General features: G+C 44.7%; 1 protein-coding gene across 2 annotated transcripts in view; it reads right to left on the bottom strand.

Annotated features, from left to right (window-relative positions):
* Positions 1-16,587: 16,587 nt before the first annotated feature.
* Positions 16,588-19,809, bottom strand: part of Ano2 (anoctamin 2) — a 347,394-nt gene continuing 344,172 nt past the window's right edge. Inside the window, exon 26 of one of the 2 annotated variants that reach the window (XM_052721782.1) lies at positions 16,588-18,063. In XM_052721782.1, coding sequence (XP_052577742.1) covers positions 17,791-18,063 — 273 coding nt within the window. In that variant the 3' untranslated portion in view covers positions 16,588-17,790. The remainder of the gene's footprint in view (positions 18,064-19,809) is intronic. The other variant, XM_052721784.1, reaches the window with a different exon arrangement.

Below are 19,809 nucleotides of genomic sequence, written 5' to 3'. Positions count from 1 at the left end.
TTGAAGTCAAGAAGACAACTTCCAGGAGTTGGCTTCTCTTACCTCTACTTGGGTTCTTAGGGGCTAACTTGGGCTGTCGGGCTTGAGTGGCAAGCACTTTTAACTACTAATCTATCTGTGGTGCCCTGGGACCTCATTGATTCAGTGAGGGGCTCACATGTCTCTGCCTCCCCAGCACTAGGTTTACAGCTTTTACTTGCATGATGGAGAGCTGAAATGTTCAGAGGCACTTTACTGAGAGATATTGTCTCCCCAGACTCAGTTTCCATTTTTTTTTTACCTCCACCTTACCCTTTCTTCCCAAAGGAGGAGTGTAGTGGGTAGCCATTCCAGCTTTGATCTGGAAGTTCCAACCCCCATTGAGACTTCGGCAACTGTCACGCCTACAAGGTGGGGCCAAGGGAGGCGCCTGGGGATCTGAGAGCTGGATCGGCGGGCGCTCTCTCTGTTGCGGGACCCTGGACTGGAGAGGTGGACCGAGCAGAGCTCCAGAGAACACCGCTGGACTGTGATACACCTTCCCCAGACTCCGCGACCTACCTATTCCTTAATTTGTAAGTTACGCCATTAAATAAATCTCCTTTTAACTACGTGGAGTGGCCTTAATAATTTCACCAATATCTGGCGCCCAACGTGGGGCACGAACCCACGACCCTGAGATTAAGAGTCTCATGCTCTACCGACTGAGCTCCATCTTCCATTTTTCAGGTACCATTATATTCCTTCTCAGGTCTTTGATGGGATTGAAGACTAGCAGTTATAGTTACAACTTAATAGATAGAACATATTAAGTATTAGATTCAGGTTCTTTAGGATAGGACACCTTTTGGAATGATCTTTGTAACATGCCATTTACCTATGTTCTATACTTCTCTGGACTTTAGTATGTGTTTCTTGCTTGATATTGTTTGCATTGGTTGTACTTCCATCTTATCTAGGTCTAGACATTCTAGAGGAGAATGTCTATCTAGCACCAAGACCTTCTTGTACCTGTGGAATGGCTTTGCTGAGAGAATCAGCTCTGTGTTTACCCTTGCTCCTGTAAGAAAGGCCATGAGTTTGTCCCAAGTGTCTTCCAGCCACACCCTTTCTACTCTTCCAGACCACTTGGCATGCTCTCAAGACCCACCATTTTTATTCTAAATCCCAAGCCCTTTCCAGGGCTCTGTAACTCTATAACTCTGTAACTCCCCTCCTGTGTCCTTCCTTCCAAGATGTACCATGTCTTCATTGTCTGGACCTCTGAGTCTCAGTGGGTGCCTGACATCAGAGAGACAGGTGTGTTTGGGGAGCTGCAATGTTCTGCAGTCTTGGGCCCAGAACCTACCCACCTCGTTCCTACTCAACAATGCCATACCACCAGACCTACTTCATAATTTCCAAAGACTTCTACTTCCAAAAATTAATTTTAAATTAGATATGTTCTGAATTTAAATAACCTGCCTTACTTCCCCCCAAATAGTCTCAATACCGTTTTCACCATTTCTAAGGTCACCTAGCCTTTTTGGCCTTGGCAGGACACAGTCAGGCTGTGTTAATGATAGTGGCATTTCTCTAACCTGGAACATGACTTTTTTTTTCCATCTCAGAATAGCTTATCCCAAGCCTTGGGTTCATTCATCATTATCTGGCTGCCAGTCTGGGATGATGTTGACAAAGGTCCTGGTCTGGAGGTAGGGGTATTGGTAAGGTGACCTCCAGAAGAATCTAGGAGCCACTAAAGGTATTAGCATGTGTCTGAGTCGTGTCTCTACTAGACAGAAGAGAATCTGTCACCTGTTGGCATCTTGAGATCTTCTCTCAGCAAGAGGAGTAAGGGGTGGGAATGCATTTGTTCCCAGTGGCTGAGGTGTGGGATAGATATTTCCAGGTTCTTAGCCTCTATTCAAGAATGAAATAAAAGCCCACAAGGTTATACAGCAGTGAGCAAACTTTATTCAAAAGCAAAGCCATGCTGTGGATCATAAAGAAGTACACTGCAAGGGAGCCTGAGCCACACAGTGAGAGTAAGAAAGCCCTCAAGGGTCCCAATCATTGCTTGGAGCCGGTTATGGAGTTCAAGAGAAGCAGTGGTTTGGTTGCTTACAGGAATAGTTTGGGAGGTGCTCTGTTTTGATTGACAAGTAACCATTCCTTTACTACACATGTCCCTTCCCATAATGCTTCTAATTTTAATCATATTCATGCCCAATTGTGCTTAGTCATGAGATGCTAAATAGGGGTTTCTCCCTAAAAGATCACTTTGAGGGCACAGTTTATCTTATTGTACACATACTCAGAACCAGTTCAGACTGGTTTGGCCCATTACCTTTCATACCTGAATGTACTGGAAATACATTTGAATAGAAACTGTAAAGGTTAAGATTTTTTTATTTTAAAATCATTACTTATTTTTATTTTATTTGTATGAATGTTTTTACTGCATGTACAAATGTGTGCCATGGGCGTGCAATACTCATGGAGGCAAGGGGCGGGTATCAGATCCTATAAAACTGGAGTTACAGATGGTTGTGAGCCACCATGTGGGTGGTGGAAACTGAACCTGGGTCTCTGGAAGAACAACCAGCGCCCTTACTAGCTGAGACAGCACTGCTGCCCAGAAACCACAAGTTCGATGACATCTCAAGGAGAGATGCAGCTTACCTACTGTTCAGAGTGGGAGTTCATTCAGCTTATGCTGTTGGCAGAAGAAATCTCAAAACAGCCTAGTTTAGACTCTCTCATGTGGTTTTTAGTGGTATCTCTAATGAAGATTTATAATGAAAACAAACAAGCACAGGGGGGTAAATTACAAAATGTAAAATTTAAGGAGAAAAGGAACACACACACACACACACACACACACACACACACACACACACACACAAAACCAGAATGGAACTAAGTCCTGTGTTCAAGGAGATAAACAGATTAAGAAATGGCATAAAGGGAGTGGTGACCTCAGGGCAATATCCCACCCAGCTAAGTTTCCAACTTGTGAAAAAGAACTGAAGAAAAGCTTAGAGCCTGGTGTGGTGGGGCACACCTTTAATCCTAGCATGGGGAAGGCAGAGGCTGAGGGATCTCTGAGTTTGAGGCCAGCCTGGTCTACAGAACAAGTTATAGGACAGCCAAGCTTAGGCAGTGAAGAACAGAAAGCTGGTAAAGATGTAATTAAATGAGCAGGCCATGTTCCAGTCCCAGTAAGCAGCAGAACTTGGCAGCTTTGGCCTTGTGGGACTGGCTTTAGAGTTAAGAATAGAAGAAAGGAGTTATGGAATTTGCCTCCATGCCTAAGGAAAGCACTGAGGCCAGGCATGTGTCAGGGGTGTCCCTGAATGGAGGACTAGTAGACAGCCCATTACATGAAGCTGTGAGTTGAAGCCTGGATTGCCTTGGAGAGCCCAAGATATTAGAGATGCCTGAGTCATGGAATACCTGCCAAGAAGATCTGCTAACAGGGAGTAGAACCAGCTCAAGAGAAAGAATTGTGTTGCAGTCAACAAAGCTGAATGGAATTGGAGATCTGAAGAGTGTTTTCATATCAGACATTGAGATGCAGAGTTTAGAGTTTGCCTAGCTGGTTTTTGGTCTTGCTTTGGTCCAATATTTCCTCAATTTGCTCCCTCCCCTACATTTTGGAATAGTAATGTATATGCTCTGCCATTATATATTGGAAATATGTGATCTGCTTTTTGATTTTGATTTTATAGGGGAATTAAAGTTAAGAGATTGCCATGCATCTCAGGAGAGACTTGGGACTTTGAAACAACTCAGAAGAGACTTTGGACTTTGAAACAACTTTGAGACTGTTATAGACTTCGGGGACTTTTGAGGTTAGACTAAATGTATTTTTGAACTATGATATGGCTCTAAGTCATTGGGGGCCAGGGAGTAGAATGTGGTGGTTTGAAAGAAAATGGCCCCCAATAGGAGTGGCACTATTAGGAGGTATGGCTTTGTTCAAGTAGGTGTGGCCTTGTTGCAAGAAGTGTGTCACTGTGGGAGCAGGCTTTAAGGTTTCCTATGCTCAGGATACTGCTCAGTGTCTCAGTCAACTTCCTGTTACCTGCATATCAAAATGTAGCCAGCAGCATGTCTGCCTGCATGCCACCATGTTCCCCCCTATGATGATAATGGACTGAACCTCTGAAACTGTAAGTGAGCCACCCCAATTAAATGTTTTCCTTATAAGAGTTGCTGTGGTCATGGGGTGTCTTCACAGTAATCATCAGTTGCCTTGAGTGCAGAAGTAACATAGCCTTAGTTACTCATGGAAAACATTCTGATTGGCTCAGTCCAAATTCACCAGAACCTAATTAAAAGCAGAGAATCTATTGCTGGAGCTTCCAAGAAGAGATGAAGGGCCAGCTGTGATCAGTGCATTCCATGGGATCCTATCAGAAGCAATAATCAGTCCTTCTCTTTAGGAAGAGATAAAACTGGGGGAGGCATAGGAGGGAAGAAAGGGATGCCTTACAAGCCTTTGTCTTTTATCTTATAAGGAAACCTGTAGGGCCAGAAATCCTTCCATAAGATTTCCACAGAGAGGCTGACTTGATATTCACCTAAGATGGCTACACCTTGGCTGCTCCCGAGATTTTACAGCCAGGGCGAAGGTAGATTGCAACTCTGTTTGTTTCCTTTGGGCCGCGCTCTGGCAGGTTTCTCAGGGTCTGTTTATGTTGGCTGCCTAGGGTGCCTTAGGAGCGTGGAGGAGAGGGCCAACTGTCCAATTATTCTAAGCTACTGAAGGCGAAGAACAGCTGAGTCTCTGGGCAGGGCAGGGAGGTGGGAATTGATGGCACAGCCAGGATTCAGATTCAGCGGCCAGGAATTAGTGATTTTTCTTTATGCCAGAGTATTTTAAAATTCTGCTCCTGGTTCCACCTGATACCTACCAATTAATTGCAGTGTTCTGAGGCCACCTATGGCCTATCCACATGCCTTCCAATCTAACCCCTTGCCCTCTTCCTCTCTTTCTTTAGAAAACAAACACTAAAAAAACACACACAGAAATAAAAACATAAAATCAGAAACCATAATATACAAACAAAAGACCAGTGAGAAAAAAGTGCCCCAATCAAGCAACACTGAGACAAAAAAAAAAAATCACAAAAATACCATTGAGTTCGTTTTGTGTTGGCCATCTACTACTGGCATTGGGCTTGTCCTTAAATGTGGTTAATATTCCCAGTGAAACTCCATTGGAGAAAACTAGTTTTTGTTTGCAAGAGTTTGTCAATTGGAGATGGTGTCTTGGTGAGGGATGGGGGCTTGTTTCCAGTTCCCCATCTAGGTTGAACCTGTGCAGGCCCTGCGCATGCGGCCACAGCCTCTGTGAGATCATATTTGCATCAATCCTGCTGTACCTGGTGTTTTCTTAGTGTCATCATCCTTTTTGGCTCTTCCAATCTGTCTGCCCCCTCTTCCACATAAATCCCTCAGCCCCGAGGGGAGGGCTTTGATGAAGACATCCTTTTTGTACTGAGTCTCTCACTCTCAGCAATTGTCCAGTTGTGGGTCTGTATTATTTCCCATAGACTGCAAGAGGAAGCTTCTCTGATGATGGTTGAGTGAAACACTTTTTTCTGGGTGTAGCAGAGTGTCATTAGGGGTCATTTTATTGCTCTGTTCCTTTAGCAGAGCATTACTATTTGGTCCTTCCCTGGACTCTTGGCCTATCGAGTTTCAGGTTCTTGCCCACCTGAGCAGTGTCAGGCAAGGGTTCCATCTTAGAGAGTGGGCCTTAAATTCTCCAATCAGACTGGATTGGTCACCCTCACGTTTGTTCCACTCTTGCATCAGCGTATCATGCAAGCAGGCCATCATTGCAGGTCACAGGGTTTGCAGCTAGGTAGATATTTACCTTTCTCCTCTAGCAGTGTGCAGAGTACCCTCCCATACCATGAACACTAGTCAGTGGGGAGAAGGCTTGAGTTAGGCACCAGTTTGACTTCTCTGTGTCTAATGAATTACGTAAGGGCCTTACTATCATTTTGTGGAGAGCAACCAATAGTCTTGGCAATAGCCTGAGTTGTTTGGGCGTTTCCATAGGGCCCCTTTGGCCAACAACTCAATTAGATATAACCCATTCCTGGCACTGGCACTGGAAGTTTCACTTGGTGGCAAAAGATGCTTAGTTGAAACATTGTTTCCCTAATTATTTGGTGGCTCCATAGACCCTTCAAATGGTTCTTGGTGTCAGTTCCCCCCATATCCTCCCTTACACTCTTTTCCCTCTCCCTCCCCACTTAGTACTTCCAATCCAGTCCCCTTCATCTAGTTTCTAACTATATATTCTATTTCACCTTCCTTGAGAGATCCCCCATGATACTTTATTCTATACCAAACCTCTGTGGTTATAGAGATTATAGCATGCCTATCAAAGGCTTAAAAGCTAACATCCACAAACTTCTGCTTTTAAATTACATACTTTTATTTGACGTTGCTTTCCAAACTACTCCCCTGACAAACCTTCCACCAGGCAAAGAAATGCCTACATTATTTATTTCCAAATACAAGTTGTCTTTGGAGTGGGTACTCTTCATTATGATCTGATCCTTTGATTCTGACCTTCTTGGTAATAGAATTGAGCTTACAGATCTTCACTCATAGATAGAAGACACTTTGTGAGAAAGCCAAGACACTTTATCTGTGTTGACAACCCTCTAAACTTCCATTGGCGTCTTCTGACTTGGTAACTTGGACAGTAATTGCTTCCATGTGACATCTCTAGCAACCAGTACGCCAGAGCCATCACTGTGGAGTCTAGATATGTCACACTGCTATGCAGAAATCATTCAGAGATCAAGAGAAAAGCCAGCTCTCCTCAGCAGGGATTTTCATCTTGATGATGTATCATTTCAGATCATGAGTCTATCCTATTTATAAGGAGCCACTCAAGGAAACCACAAAAACCATGAAAAATTAGTTTAATGTTCTTTCTGAAACTCATGGTCTAGTGTCTGCAACGTATACATGGTCATCACTTGATATGTATTTAATGGAGTCAGGGCAATGTATTCAAGAAACCACGGAATACTTCCTGGACATCAAGGCAAGACATTTGTTTCAAAAGCCAAAGATTGTTAACAGACATGTGGGGCCAGGGAAGATGGTAGCTCTTCTATAAGCCCTGGGCACAGCAATGCCTTTGAGCTATTCCTTTATCACTTAGTCATCTGGAAGCCCAGTTCCAAACTGGAAATGAGCAAATGTAGTGATGTCAAGAATATGAACCAGACAAAGCCTGCCCTCTGCTGTGGATATTGCTTTGTATAAATAAAATGCTGACTGGCCATTAGCCAGGCAGGAAGTATAGGCAGGACAAGCAGAGAAGAGAATTCCGGGAAATGGAAGGCTGAGGCAGAGAGACGCTGCCAGCCACCACCATGAGTACCAACATGTAAGATACTGGTAAGCCACAAGTCACGTGGCAAGGTATAGATTTATAGAAATGGGTTAATTTAAGATATAAAAACAGTTAGCAAGAAGCCTGCCAAGGCCATACAGTTTGTAAGTAATATAAGTCTCTGTGTGTTTACTTGGTTGGGTCTGAGCGGCTGCGGGACTGGCAGGTGAGAGAGATTTGTCCTGACCATGGGCCAGGCAGGAAAACTCTAGCTACAGCCCTCTGCAGAGGTCATTCCAGCATGCCAAGGCTCTGTTTCCTAGCAGACTCACCATGTTCTTGGGAGAGGGCCAATTACACTTGAGGATTATCAATAACCATAATCATCTCTATTCGGGGTGCTTACAGGAGACATATTTCTAATTGATGATAACATTCCTGTTCCTTCTCTGAGCTCTGTGTGTGCTGGTTACAGTACCAGTCCAGTGCTCTGTGGCTTACCAAGAAGAGACCTGTGGAAGAGGCAAGGGAGGTAGCCATCCTCCAGATAGCAAAAGCAGCTCACAGAAGAGATGGACTGTGCTTCAGTGAGACAAGAGGGACTGGTGTCCAGCTCAGCCTGGCTCCAGCATGGAAAATGTTTTCATTGTTAGGTCATGGCCCAGCTAGCTGCTTTCTCCCGCAAATCAGGCCACACCCCCTGTAGTCTTCTTCCTTCAAAGCTGCCTACAGAGTGCTCCTGTAGACTCAAAACCCTCACAAAAAGCTGAATTCTCTCCCTCCACCTTGCAGCTGTGAGACGACCCTGAATTATAACTTAATTTTACCAATGGTTTCTGACTTCCAGCATAGGCTAAGTCAAACAGAACTTTCCTCCAATGCCTCTGAAACCTGTATGAACCAGAAACCCCTTTTGTCTGATGGTACTGTGGTGTCTGTCACCCTTCAGGATCTCTTTGCTTTTTCTACAGTACAAAGGCCTAACGCCTTTAATAGCCCAGAACTGAAGATTCTCTCTCCCTTCAGGACCCCCATCCTGCTAGATACAGTACCAGTCCCTCTGTTAATGCCCTCCCACTTCAGAGCCTTGTGATGACTGCTTGTAGTCTTGAGCTTTAGCACTCCTAATAAAGCTCACCAGAAGGGTAATTGTGTCTCAGGGTTCTTGCTGTGAACCTGTAACAGGTTTTATTGTCTATGACATTCATCATCAAATTCACAACTGTCCCCATGAAGACTCTGGAGATGTACATGTGTGCGCTCTCTCTCTCTCTCTCTCTCTCTCTCTCTCTCTCTCTCTCTCTCTCTCTCTCCAGTGAGTAGTGAGGTGCACAGACTTCAGGCTAGGGTCAACTGAAGTCTGATACCTAGTTCTGTTGTTTACTCACATTGGACACTGGAGCACAGACAGCTGCTGTAGAATATTATTTTAAGGTGTGTTACTTTTGTTTATGTTGTATTTGTTTAACTCTGTGAAGCTGTGTTACTGTGCCTGTCTAAAACACCTGATGGTCTAATAAAGAGCTGAACAGTCAATGGCAAGGCAGGAGAAAAGATAGACAGGGCTGGCAGGCAGAGAGAATAAGTAGAAGGAGAAATCTGGGAAGAAGAATGGAGCAAGAAAAGGAGGAGAACATCAGAGATCAGCCACATAGCCACACAGCCAGACATAGAGTAAGAAACAAAGTAAGGCTACAGAAGTAAGAAAAAGGTAAAAGCCCAGAGGCAAAAGGTATCCCTGATAATTTAAAGTTAGGAAAAGCTGGTGTAGCTGGAAGTTTTTCTGAGTCCTGCCCAGTCCTGCACCTTCTCAGACCCAAATAAACACACAGAAGCATATATTATTTTCAAAATATATGGCCTAATGGCTCAGACTTCTCACTAGCTACCTCTTACATCTTAAATTAACCCATTTCTATTAATCTATTCTTTGCCATGTGGCTTGTGGCTTACTGGTACTTTACGTCTTACTTCTTTTGGTGGCGGCTAGCAGCGTCTCTCAGCTCTGTCTTTCTCCTTCCTCTCTCTCTAGTTGGAATGTCCCACTTAACCTTATTTTGCCTCACCATTTACCAGCTTTATTTACCAACCAATCATAACAACATATATTCACAGCATACAGAATGACATTCCACAGCAAGCTGGCAAGAAACAAGCCAAGCTAAGGCCAGGAATTTATAATTAAGAATAAGCTTTTTGTGTGATATTTGGGAGCTGTGTGGTGGGCCCCTCAAAAAAAACAAAAACAAAAACAAAAACAAAAACAAAAAAAAACATGCCCATGCATGGAATTCTCTGCTACCATAATTTCTGCCAACCAATGAAGCTATTTTCATGAGGAATGACACAGGAGAGTTCCCTTTCTGTACACTTGGGACTGAGGAGGGACCACCTCTCAGGATCGTCTTGATTTGAGGCCTGCTTACTGGAAGGAAAGGAATATGCCCCAACTCCAAACTAATGTTTCTCATAGAAGAGGACATCCTCCCTTGGAAGGGGAGTCCTGGATGGAAACAATGACTTAATAGAAAGTTCTAGGAGTTTCTAGATAAAAGCTAGGTTGGTCCAAGAACCCTCTGAGGTTCTACTCATCTGGCAAAAAAGGTCATGTTTCTAAAATTTGAAAGAATTTTCCTTCATCTTTGCAAGTCTTTTGGCTCCTATTTCTCATATTATGATTATAGTACTGGGAACCCTTGGGGAAACCTCTGAGACTAACATGCACTAGTATGACCACAGAGCCTGAGTGTGGTTCATAGCTTTGTGATCAACAATCTGTTGATCATTTCTATAGAATGGGCAACTGCCTTCCATGGTGCATTCACCGAGGGACAGAGGACTCTTCTGTAACGCTTTGTGTGTGTCAACAGCTTAGAGAATGTCTTCAGAAAACTCCCTTATGTAAAGTAAGACAGATATAACAGGTGAGGCCTGGGAAGGGAGCTATGAATGGCCTCTTGATTGATCTCTCTTGAACTATGTGAGTGAGAAAGAGATTAATAGGAAAAAGGGCTTGACATCCAAGTTAATGACGTGAACCATCCTGGAAAAAATGAGACAGGGCAAAACCCTTCATAGGAATCTGTGAAGATCAAACAAGGTGACAGATGTTTAGTTCTTATCCCAGAAGGTGACGCCTGTGGAGTGCTCTATGGGTGGTGATTATTCCATGTGTTTTTCCCTGTCACTGGAGTTCCCCACTGGCCTCCAGCAGAGCACATAAGGCCTAAGCATCAAGTCCAAGGCAGGTAGCTTCTGCCCAATAAAGGAGGCCACCATCTGAGTCCAACAGGAAGTCCTTGCAGCTGTGAATGAAGTCATTTGCTGAGCCTCTCTGGTTCTATCTAGTGATTACTGATGCAGGTTAGCCTCGGGGAGTCCCCCAAGGGCTCCCAGTACTATGAGTACAATCAAAAGAGTAGAGGAGCACTTTGCAAAGAGGAAGGAAAATTCTTTCAAATCTTAGCAACACTGTAGAATGGCAACAGTTTCCCCAAATTTGATGATACTCTCAAGACTCCTATGAAAGGACTGAGCTGAAAGAAACTTTTTGACGAGTATTTTAGTCAGAAATAAGAAAAAATTGTTGTTGAGACTTGCGTTACCTCTGTCCTCCTTACAACAGCATTGCTCTGAGAAGGCAAAGGGCAGACAGCCAAAGACATGAAGGAGAATATTTTCAAGTATTATAAAGATGTATGAGTCAGCTGATGAAAAGTGAAGGGACTGGTTACAGTCTGTGAGGTTTGTAACACTAGTCTAAATTTTGTATTTTGTTGTGATTTCTATTGTCATGCTACACGGAAATTGACTTTTGTACCTAGTTGTATTTTATTTGGCTACTTTTCTTAGGTGCCTAAGACTGTAAAATCTCCAGGTCCCATGGTACCAAGGGGGACTTCAGTGACTCCCTTTTGATACAATGTGTGAGGAAAGGAGCTTTATGTACACAACCTATGTTAAGTTCCCTTTGTGTTACAATTCAAGTGTGAGAGTATTTATCTCAGTTCATGGCTTCAGAGGGCTCAGTCTATTGGCAGCTGTGCTCATGTGCTTGGGTAGTGGGAGTACGTGGTGGAAGACAGCTATTTACATCAAGGTAGACAGGAAGCAGTGAGGACAATGGGAAGGAGTCATGGATAATAGACTCAAGTGACCTACTTCTCAAAGTAGGCAGATTCCACCTCCTGAAGTGTCAAGAGCCTTCCAAAATAGTGCCACCAGCTTAGGAGCAACCACTCCATTCACAAGTGTCTTCAGAAGATGCTTCATACCAGAAGCCCAGCACTGCCTATGGATACCAAAAGACATTCAGGAGAAGAGTCAAGGAGAAACCAGGGGCCCCTGGGGAGACAGATGAAAGGAAGCCCTGCCTTGTTCAAGACAACAGGCAATAAATTGAGGCAAGTACAAGAGAATCTGAGAAGACAGGTGGGTAGAGTGAAGCCAGGTGTCGGCAGTTAAGGAAACCAAGCATGGAGATGATGTGACAGGAAGTGAAGAGAGTAAGAATGTAGCAAGAGTGAGGCCCTGGGAAAGGAACGGAGAGGCCTGTTTGAGGGGCCTCATCTGTTTCTCAACCAGCAGCCTCCCTCAAACCAAGCAAATGTGGTTCCTGATAGAAGTTGACATATGCTCTCTGCAGAGTCGATTCAGGCCAAGCAGAGTCCATCATGCTGGGAGCAAACTACAAGCAGGTTCTGGTGTGGGATCCATGTCAAAAGAATGTCTTTCTCCCTTAGGACCCAGGGCTTCATTGCCCTAATTGAGCAAGACAACCTGGCTCAGAAGCCTCTGTCCTCTGTGCCTCTCCATCAGACTAACAGGAAGTGAGAGGAAGCCAGGGCCATCAAGCGGAAGGTTTCTGAACTGACAAGACCTGTCTCTTTGAATTTCCACCTGGATGTTGCCTTGTTCTTCCTTTCTGGAGGGAGCAGCTGTACAAATCATGAATAAGTCAGTTTCACTGTGTCTTCTAGCCCACTTCTGCAAGGATTCATCCCTGGTGGCACTGCCATTCACTGCCCTGATGAACAAGAAAAGGAAAGAAGAGGAGGTGGGCAGGAGACCAGCCAGATGTGCAAATGGGGCTGCCTGCTGAGGCTACATCTGCTGTCTTCAGAAAGTGGGCTCTGCAAGAAGGGCGGGGTCTGCTCTCTGGCGCCCTCTGCTGTAGCTGAGAGATTGAGATGTTACAGTGGGTAGGTGCAAGAGTAGAACTTGCAGGCAAGGGCCATATGGGTCGCAGATGGCCAGGTACATGTTGAAAAGATGAGTCAAATGAGAAGGTGGGAGGTAAGACTGAGTCATCAGCAATGAGCCGCACCTTTCATATGGCCCATGCTACAGGGAACCTAGAATTGTGCATGTCAGAACAGAAGTGGGCATCAGGGCTTACCCAGTCCCACCCCGCGCCTTGTTAGATGAGCAACATGTCTTGGAAACACACACTGTTGGTAACGTTGAGGAGCCACAGACACAGGCAATGCAGGACACCAGGGCCATGGGTGACTAGGGAAGTCACGTTCTCTTCCTTTATATAAGCAAGTGTTTAGATGGGACTTCAAGAAAGTATCGAAGGGTAAGAACTGACTGAGTCAGGGGAAGGGGACGGAGAAAAGGGCATCATGGTCTTCTAGGAAGGACCTAATGCTGGAGTGTAGGGGGCTAGGATAGAGCCCTATAATATTGAAAAAACAGGTGGTGGGCATGAAGATTACACCCTAGAGAATCAATCTAGAACTTCAGTGGTTCCCAGAAGTTTTCAAAGCAGTTGAAATGCATGTTACTGGAACTCACTGTCAACATGGATGAATACTCTCCAGAGATGAAAAATTGAATAAGCAGGTCTTTGTATTCCAAGCACATTAAATGAAAGAACCTCACATAGAGACACATCCTAGTGAGATTTTTGAATTGTGAGAGTCAGTTTTAAAGTCTCTCATGCACCAAAGCAGTAGAAATAAAGGACTTGAAAAGGAATCTCCATCAAGCCAGCTCCAGAGGCCGTTCCTCCGAACCCCTGGAAGAATGTGGATTAATTGCCATAGACACAATGTTTTGAAAGAGAAGATGGTGACCTGAAAATGACAAATCCAGCCAAGCCATCATTCCAGCACAAAAACAGTCTTCTGAGGAAATACACCACTCACATACCCTGTTTCTTAGGTCAGGTTCTCTGGAAAGCAGCCCCAAGATGAAGGGCTGGAAGCTTAACAGAGAACAGGCTCCAGAATGATGGGGGGAGGAGAATGGGATGGGACGTAGGACAACGGAATTGAGTAGAAGGGAAACCTGGGCTACAGTAAGTACCAAGGGGAACTCAACCACCCACCAGTACAGGGAGCTCAGGAGCTGAGGGAACCCTCAAGGGTGAGCCTGGACAGAGACAGGATGAACCCTAGCCCTGCTATGCCTATCCCTGGGTGTAGGCTAGCCCAAAGCAAGGGCATAATCTTGGCCCAATAAGCTTTCTTATACTTCCCACAATTCTGAGAAGGTCTGAATTGTGACCATCACCAGATGGAGCCATAAGCACCAGAACTAAAGGGATATGGTGGCATCTTTAACTTTACCTTATGTAAATTTAATCTACAGGTGTACCCTGGCCTACTAGTGAATGAAGAATGAATATGCTAATATAAAAATGCTATGGTTTTCTTATTCTTTAAAAACAAATGATTCATTATTTTATGGACATAAGTATTTTGCCTACATGTATGTATGTATACTACATACATGCAGTGCCCAAGGAGGCCAGAAGAAGACATCATATGTCCCAGCACTGGTTAAAAATGGTTGTGCTGGGAACCAAACCAGGATCCCTTGCAAGAGCAACAAGTGCTCTTAACTGCTGAACCATCTCTCCAGCCCCTCCTAATTCTTTCTTAACCCTAAACTTTGCTTGTTTATAAATTTCAAAGACACTGTAAGACAAATTTGATCCTTTGGTTTCTCCATCTAATTCTCACTTCCAGAAATGCCTCCCACAGGCCAGTGGCATCTCCAACTGCTATTTAAGACCAGGCATCATATTCTCTCTCTCTCTCTCTCTCTCTCTCTCTCTCTCTCTCTCTCTCTCTCTCTCATATTTTGTAACCAATGGCTAATGCATTTATAAGATTAGAAGGTTGTGTTGGCAGGATTTACAACAGAAAGTCTTCTATTTATCTCACAGAAATGCAAACTTAAATATAACAAAATCATGGCCACTGGCCACTATTTTGAGACAGGAACTTAGCAAAGAGTTTCTGGATCCTTGAGAACATAATTCCATTTCCACAGATGGAATAATTAGTCTTCAAGGACTGTGAAGAGGGACAGCATGAAGGCTTTGCTTCTATTTATTACACTTCTTATTTATTTATTTATTTATTTATTTATTTATTTATTTATTTACATAGAGAAAATGCCACCAGGTGTGATGATGCACACCTTTAATCCCAGCACTTTCAGGAGTAGAGATTGGTGGATCTTGGGAGTTCAAGCTCAGCTGTGTAAACACACACACACACACACACACACACACACACACACACACACACACACACACGAAAAAGAAAAACAAAAATGCCCATTGAAATAATTCATACCAATCAGCCACCAGGTTGCATTTATTTCTGTTCTCCATGAGGAAAGCTTGGTGATAGCTAAGTAGCAGGTACCATTTACCACCAAACCCTTCCTCATTACGGTCCCTACCTAGGTGTGTAACTTCTTCTTTAGTCAGTGTGTGCTGAGTCATAGCTGAGTGAGGAAAGAAAGAAAACACAAGCTGGTTGAAATGATCTTGGAGATAAATGCTGAGGTGGATTAAACTGGTTTTGTTTTTTCCTTTCGCATTTTCTAAATCTTCTTCCGGAACTGGAGAGATGGCTCAGGGGTTAAGAACATATACTTCTCTTGCAAAGAACATAAGTTTGGTTCTCAGCACCCACATGGGATGTCTCACAACTGCCTGTCACTTCAGCTACAGGGGCTCCCAACTCCCTCTTCTGGACTCCACTGGCACTGCACTCACACACACACACACACACACACACACACACACACACACACACACAAATAAATAAATCTTGATCATTGAACACACAATTTTAAAAATTAAACATTATTTCAAATCAATTCAATTGTCTGTCTATATTGTAGGAACACAAACTTACATAAAGATATTCTGAATTTGGAAAAAGGGGAATAAGATAATGAGTAGCATTATTTTCTTTTTCTTCCTTCATTATTTCAGAGTTTTGTCCACAATGTTTTCCTCATGCAACCATGGAGGTGGGGAATGTTTCTCAAAAGCTCAGAGAAGAAATTTTAATGTTTGTTTTGTTTTTATGTTTTGTTCTGTTTGCTCTGCCACCCTCTCCCCACCCAAGAGAGTTCTAGAAAGTGTTCTAGAAAGTTCCCCTTCTTAGGTACCCTAACAACATTCCCCATTGCTACTGGGACAAAGCATGGGCATGCTCCATTTGAGCCCAGGACGTGGGTGAATCATTAAATCCCTCATGCCCTGGTGGTATAACAGAAGGTAACTTTCAGGCTTTCCACAGTGGAATCTGCATAGCTTCAGATTAGCTTGCCCTTTTATGTGCTCTGTAGACCTCCCCCACATCTCTTTCAGATCTGATACTGAGGATGCTCACCTAGGTCACTGCAGAATTCTATACCCCATTGGGTAGCAGGATGCTGTAAGGTTGAAGAGTAAAGCAAATGCCCACCTGTAGGATAGGGAAAGTGGAGACACCCCCCCACCTCCCCCACCCCACCCCCCCACCCCCCCACCCCCGCTGCCACCTCTAACCCTTTACCTTACTTGACTCTCCTGTTTTGTCATAACAAAGGCAAGGTCACCTGTCTGTCTGCTTGTTGTCTCTTTGCTCTACTGTGACCATAGGCTCAATGGGGGCGGGGGGGGGGGGATTTCTTTTACTGGATGACATTTTCCAAGTGCCTTTACATACTAAGCAGGTACTCAGAAATAGAATGGGTGAATCAGTAGTTACTTGGATAAAAGAATTGATGAGCTTCCCTGCAGGAATGAAGATCTCCTTACTAGAACATGCCTCTCACAAGAGATATCCTTCATCCCTCTCTAGAAGAGAAGAGGTAACAGCAAAAAGTTGCCTCTAACAGAGCCCCAATTCTTATTTCATGGCTGTCTAATGCCCAGGATGCTATTTTTTTTTAAAAAAAAAAAAAATTGCATGGTCTTCAGCTATGTGCAAACGGTAGTCTTGTGTATTGTCTCCAGGCTGCAGGAGGGACTAAGAAATATGATTGGCAGTGATGAATGACCCTTGACCTTTCCATCCAACTCTTCACGAAAATCTCCCCAGAGAGCCCTGGAGAGCTGCTACCAACTGTCTGTGTTAGCATTTTAATATGTGCTTCTTGGCACTGTATAATGAATATATAATTGAACCCCTGCTCCTCTCCTTAACACCCCTCACCTGGCTTGACTGCTCCTTAACAAAGGAAGAGCAGAGTTATCACCACCTGTTTATTTCCATTGTTTATAGTCTTTCTGACCAACCTCGTTGGATAAGCTGAGTGCACCCACACTTCCTGTGCCCCCGCGCTTCCTGTTTACTTTGTTCTACCTAGTATTTCTCCGCTGCATTTATCATTATCTAAAATACTACACAACTGTCGGTTCGCCATCTATCCCCAGACTGCAAACTCTGTCAGACAGGAATGTTCTCTCTTTTATTGCCTGCTTTATGAGAACAAAGCTTGGCACAGAGGAGGAAGGAAAAAGAAGAGGGGGAAGCCGAAGAGAAAAGAAAGGGGAGGGGAGAGAAAAGGGAGGAAGAAGAGAAAAAGGAAACAAGGCGTCAAAGACAAGGGATGTGTTTTAAAAAAGAATCTTTCCACTTATTTTATTTTAAATCTGAACTTGCACAAAAGGTTGCATTGTATCCAAGTATCCTTGTCAGGTGGACTTCAGATGAGCCCAGAGAGGACCTTTACTCCTTACCATCAGGTCCAGTGGCCACAGAAATCAGTCCTGTACCTTAATTTGCAATTGCTCTGCCTTGTAGTGGCCCCAGTCACAAGTGTCTCCAAGAAGTTCTTTTACGGTGACAGTCGGAAGTGGGTAGTGATCAGTTACAGTGGGTTCTAGGATGGATGGGCCCTGACTATACTTCTTTCACCTAAAATGACGGTGAAGTACAAGAAGGGACCCCAGGGAACTCTAGGGTTGAAAGACCCCAGTGGGGTGCCAACTCTCTGAAAGGACACATCTCAAAAGAGGACCTAAAAGAGACTTAAACTTCCAGTTTCTGAGAAGCAATATCGTTCCCTTCCCTCCTGCATGCTTTTTTATTTTCCTTTCCGTGACTCTCTCTTGGAGACACTCGCAAGCCAGATCCCAGCAGAAGAGGAGCTGCAGGAACATGTGGTGTGTGCATGCGATTCGCCATTGCCTGCCTCCTCTGCTGCCAACTGTGGGCTCACACGTTGGTGTGCTGGGACCCTGAGGATGCTATGCTGCCTGGCTGGCTCCGGCCTGAGGGTGCAGAGCTGGCTGCACGGCTCCTCCTGCTCCGATCTCCGCCACCCTGGCTCCTCTGGGTGGGCTCATCAGCCAGCCTGACCTTCTCATGCTCCTCCTTCAGGAAGAAGTCCACCAACAAGCTCTTCTCTTTCTTGATCTGGTCACTGATGTCTGTGGGGATATCCGGAATCATCCAGTCCACAAGGACACTCAGGAACATCACTAGGTTCTGCCGAAACAAAGAAGAGGTATGAATGGTGAGGCTTGGCTTGGTAGGATGATACCTGAGGTCAGAGGTGGATACTAGCTCACCACAGTCCACCCTGGCCCCTTCAGAGTGACCACCCTAGTGCTTCTCATTTGGTGAGAAAAGAAGAAACTGGACAGAATGCTAGATAACTCACTGGCTGAGTGATCTTTAACAGTGAGCCTATGTGTCCTTTGGCGTCCTTACTGATAATGGTGTCCTATTAGTAAAATTAGTACAACTTCAACCTACTCCTGGAGCAGCTGTGAGTTCTCATAAATTATTACATGTCAAATACTGGCAATGGCAAGACATGGTAAGTGGCAATGAGCTAGTGGGCCTTCCTTTCAGGAGGACCTGTAGTGCACTGTCGCACCATCCACAGAGTGTCCTCACATGTCCTTCATCCTAACACTCCCAGGCTTGCTCTGTACTGGGGCCTCCAGGGAAGTGACCACAAAGCCCAGTGGCCTTTCATCTCCCCAGCTGTCTCTCTGTCCTCAGTACCAGGGACCTTAGGTGTTTTCACTGATATGGCTTTAGCCCAACCCACCTACGGCTCATAGTCTCCTCATGCTGCCATTACCAGGGACTCTCTGCTTCCAGTTCTCTTTGGTTGATGCCAGGCTTCTGTATACATACACTTGCATGAGGTCCCTGCTGAGCCACATCCCTGGGATATCTCAGTAGGCTAGGAAAGCCTTTCCTAGGAGCATTTTTTTCTCAGAGTGAATGAATGAATATCAGGCTATGGTTCCTGGCATGGACCAATACAAGTCAGTATGATCTGATTCTTGCTCATTTCTCAAGTCTATCCTTCCCACACATTCACCCAACACATTCCTCAACTTGTAATCATTTTCTATCTGGGAACTACACACTTGTGGTATTTTCTCTTCCTGCTCTGGGAAACCAAGGCAGTAACAGCCCTTGAACTATATATACATCATAGTCCTGGGAGCTGAAGGGAAGACTTAGGGACAACTGCTTCCAGAGGCTTCCAGTTATCTAGACTTTTCCTCTACCCACTGCCAATGGCATGAGGGACCTGTGACATGTGACAGATGGACAAGTGAGGAGATGGAGCAGGTGGGGGGCAGCGAGGGGATGTCTAGGCAAGTTTTCAAACATATCACCCCATCTCTACAGAGGAAGAATAGCGTCTTCTTTAGGTGAAAGACTAGCTGGTGGGCTTCTCTACATCCTGGGCTAGAGTCTGAGGGGCAGGACACCCTAGAGCCCCCCAGAGACTTGCCTTCAGGGAATATAAAAGCCAAGGGAACTGAAGAGAAAGGGATATTTGGCTTTGTGCTCTGGCTCCTGCTCAAAGATCAACAGGAGCCCGAGTGGGGACTGGGGGCCCTGGAGCTCAGAGAATCTTGGTGACGACGCAATTGGAGCTGTGGCTATTGTCAAAGATAGGAATCATGAGCTCGGGTTTGCTATTCATTCCAGGGGTGGTTAGATGACTCTGCCAGCCCCTCCAACCAGATGTCTCCACGGTAAACAATGCTAACAAAGGAGAGACCCAAGAGCTCAGGAAGAAAGTTTCCGAACTTGAGCCCTTTCTCAGGCTGACAGAGAGGATGTGCTATTTGTCTGTCCCAGGGCTGAGACTCTGGTTTCAATAGTTCCCCATTTTCTTTTCTTCTCTTCCAGTTTAAACGGGCAAGTATGTCCACTCTGCAGCTTACTCTACATCTGTCTGATAACTTTGCTCTGGGTTTT

Source organism: Peromyscus californicus, unplaced genomic scaffold (genome assembly GCF_007827085.1).
Source record: "Peromyscus californicus insignis strain IS unplaced genomic scaffold, ASM782708v3 Scaffold_6__1_contigs__length_162567912, whole genome shotgun sequence".
NCBI classification, from domain to species: domain Eukaryota; kingdom Metazoa; phylum Chordata; class Mammalia; order Rodentia; family Cricetidae; genus Peromyscus; species Peromyscus californicus.
The sequence above is the reverse complement of the archived record's forward strand: the minus strand, read 5'-3'. Positions and strand labels throughout refer to the sequence as shown.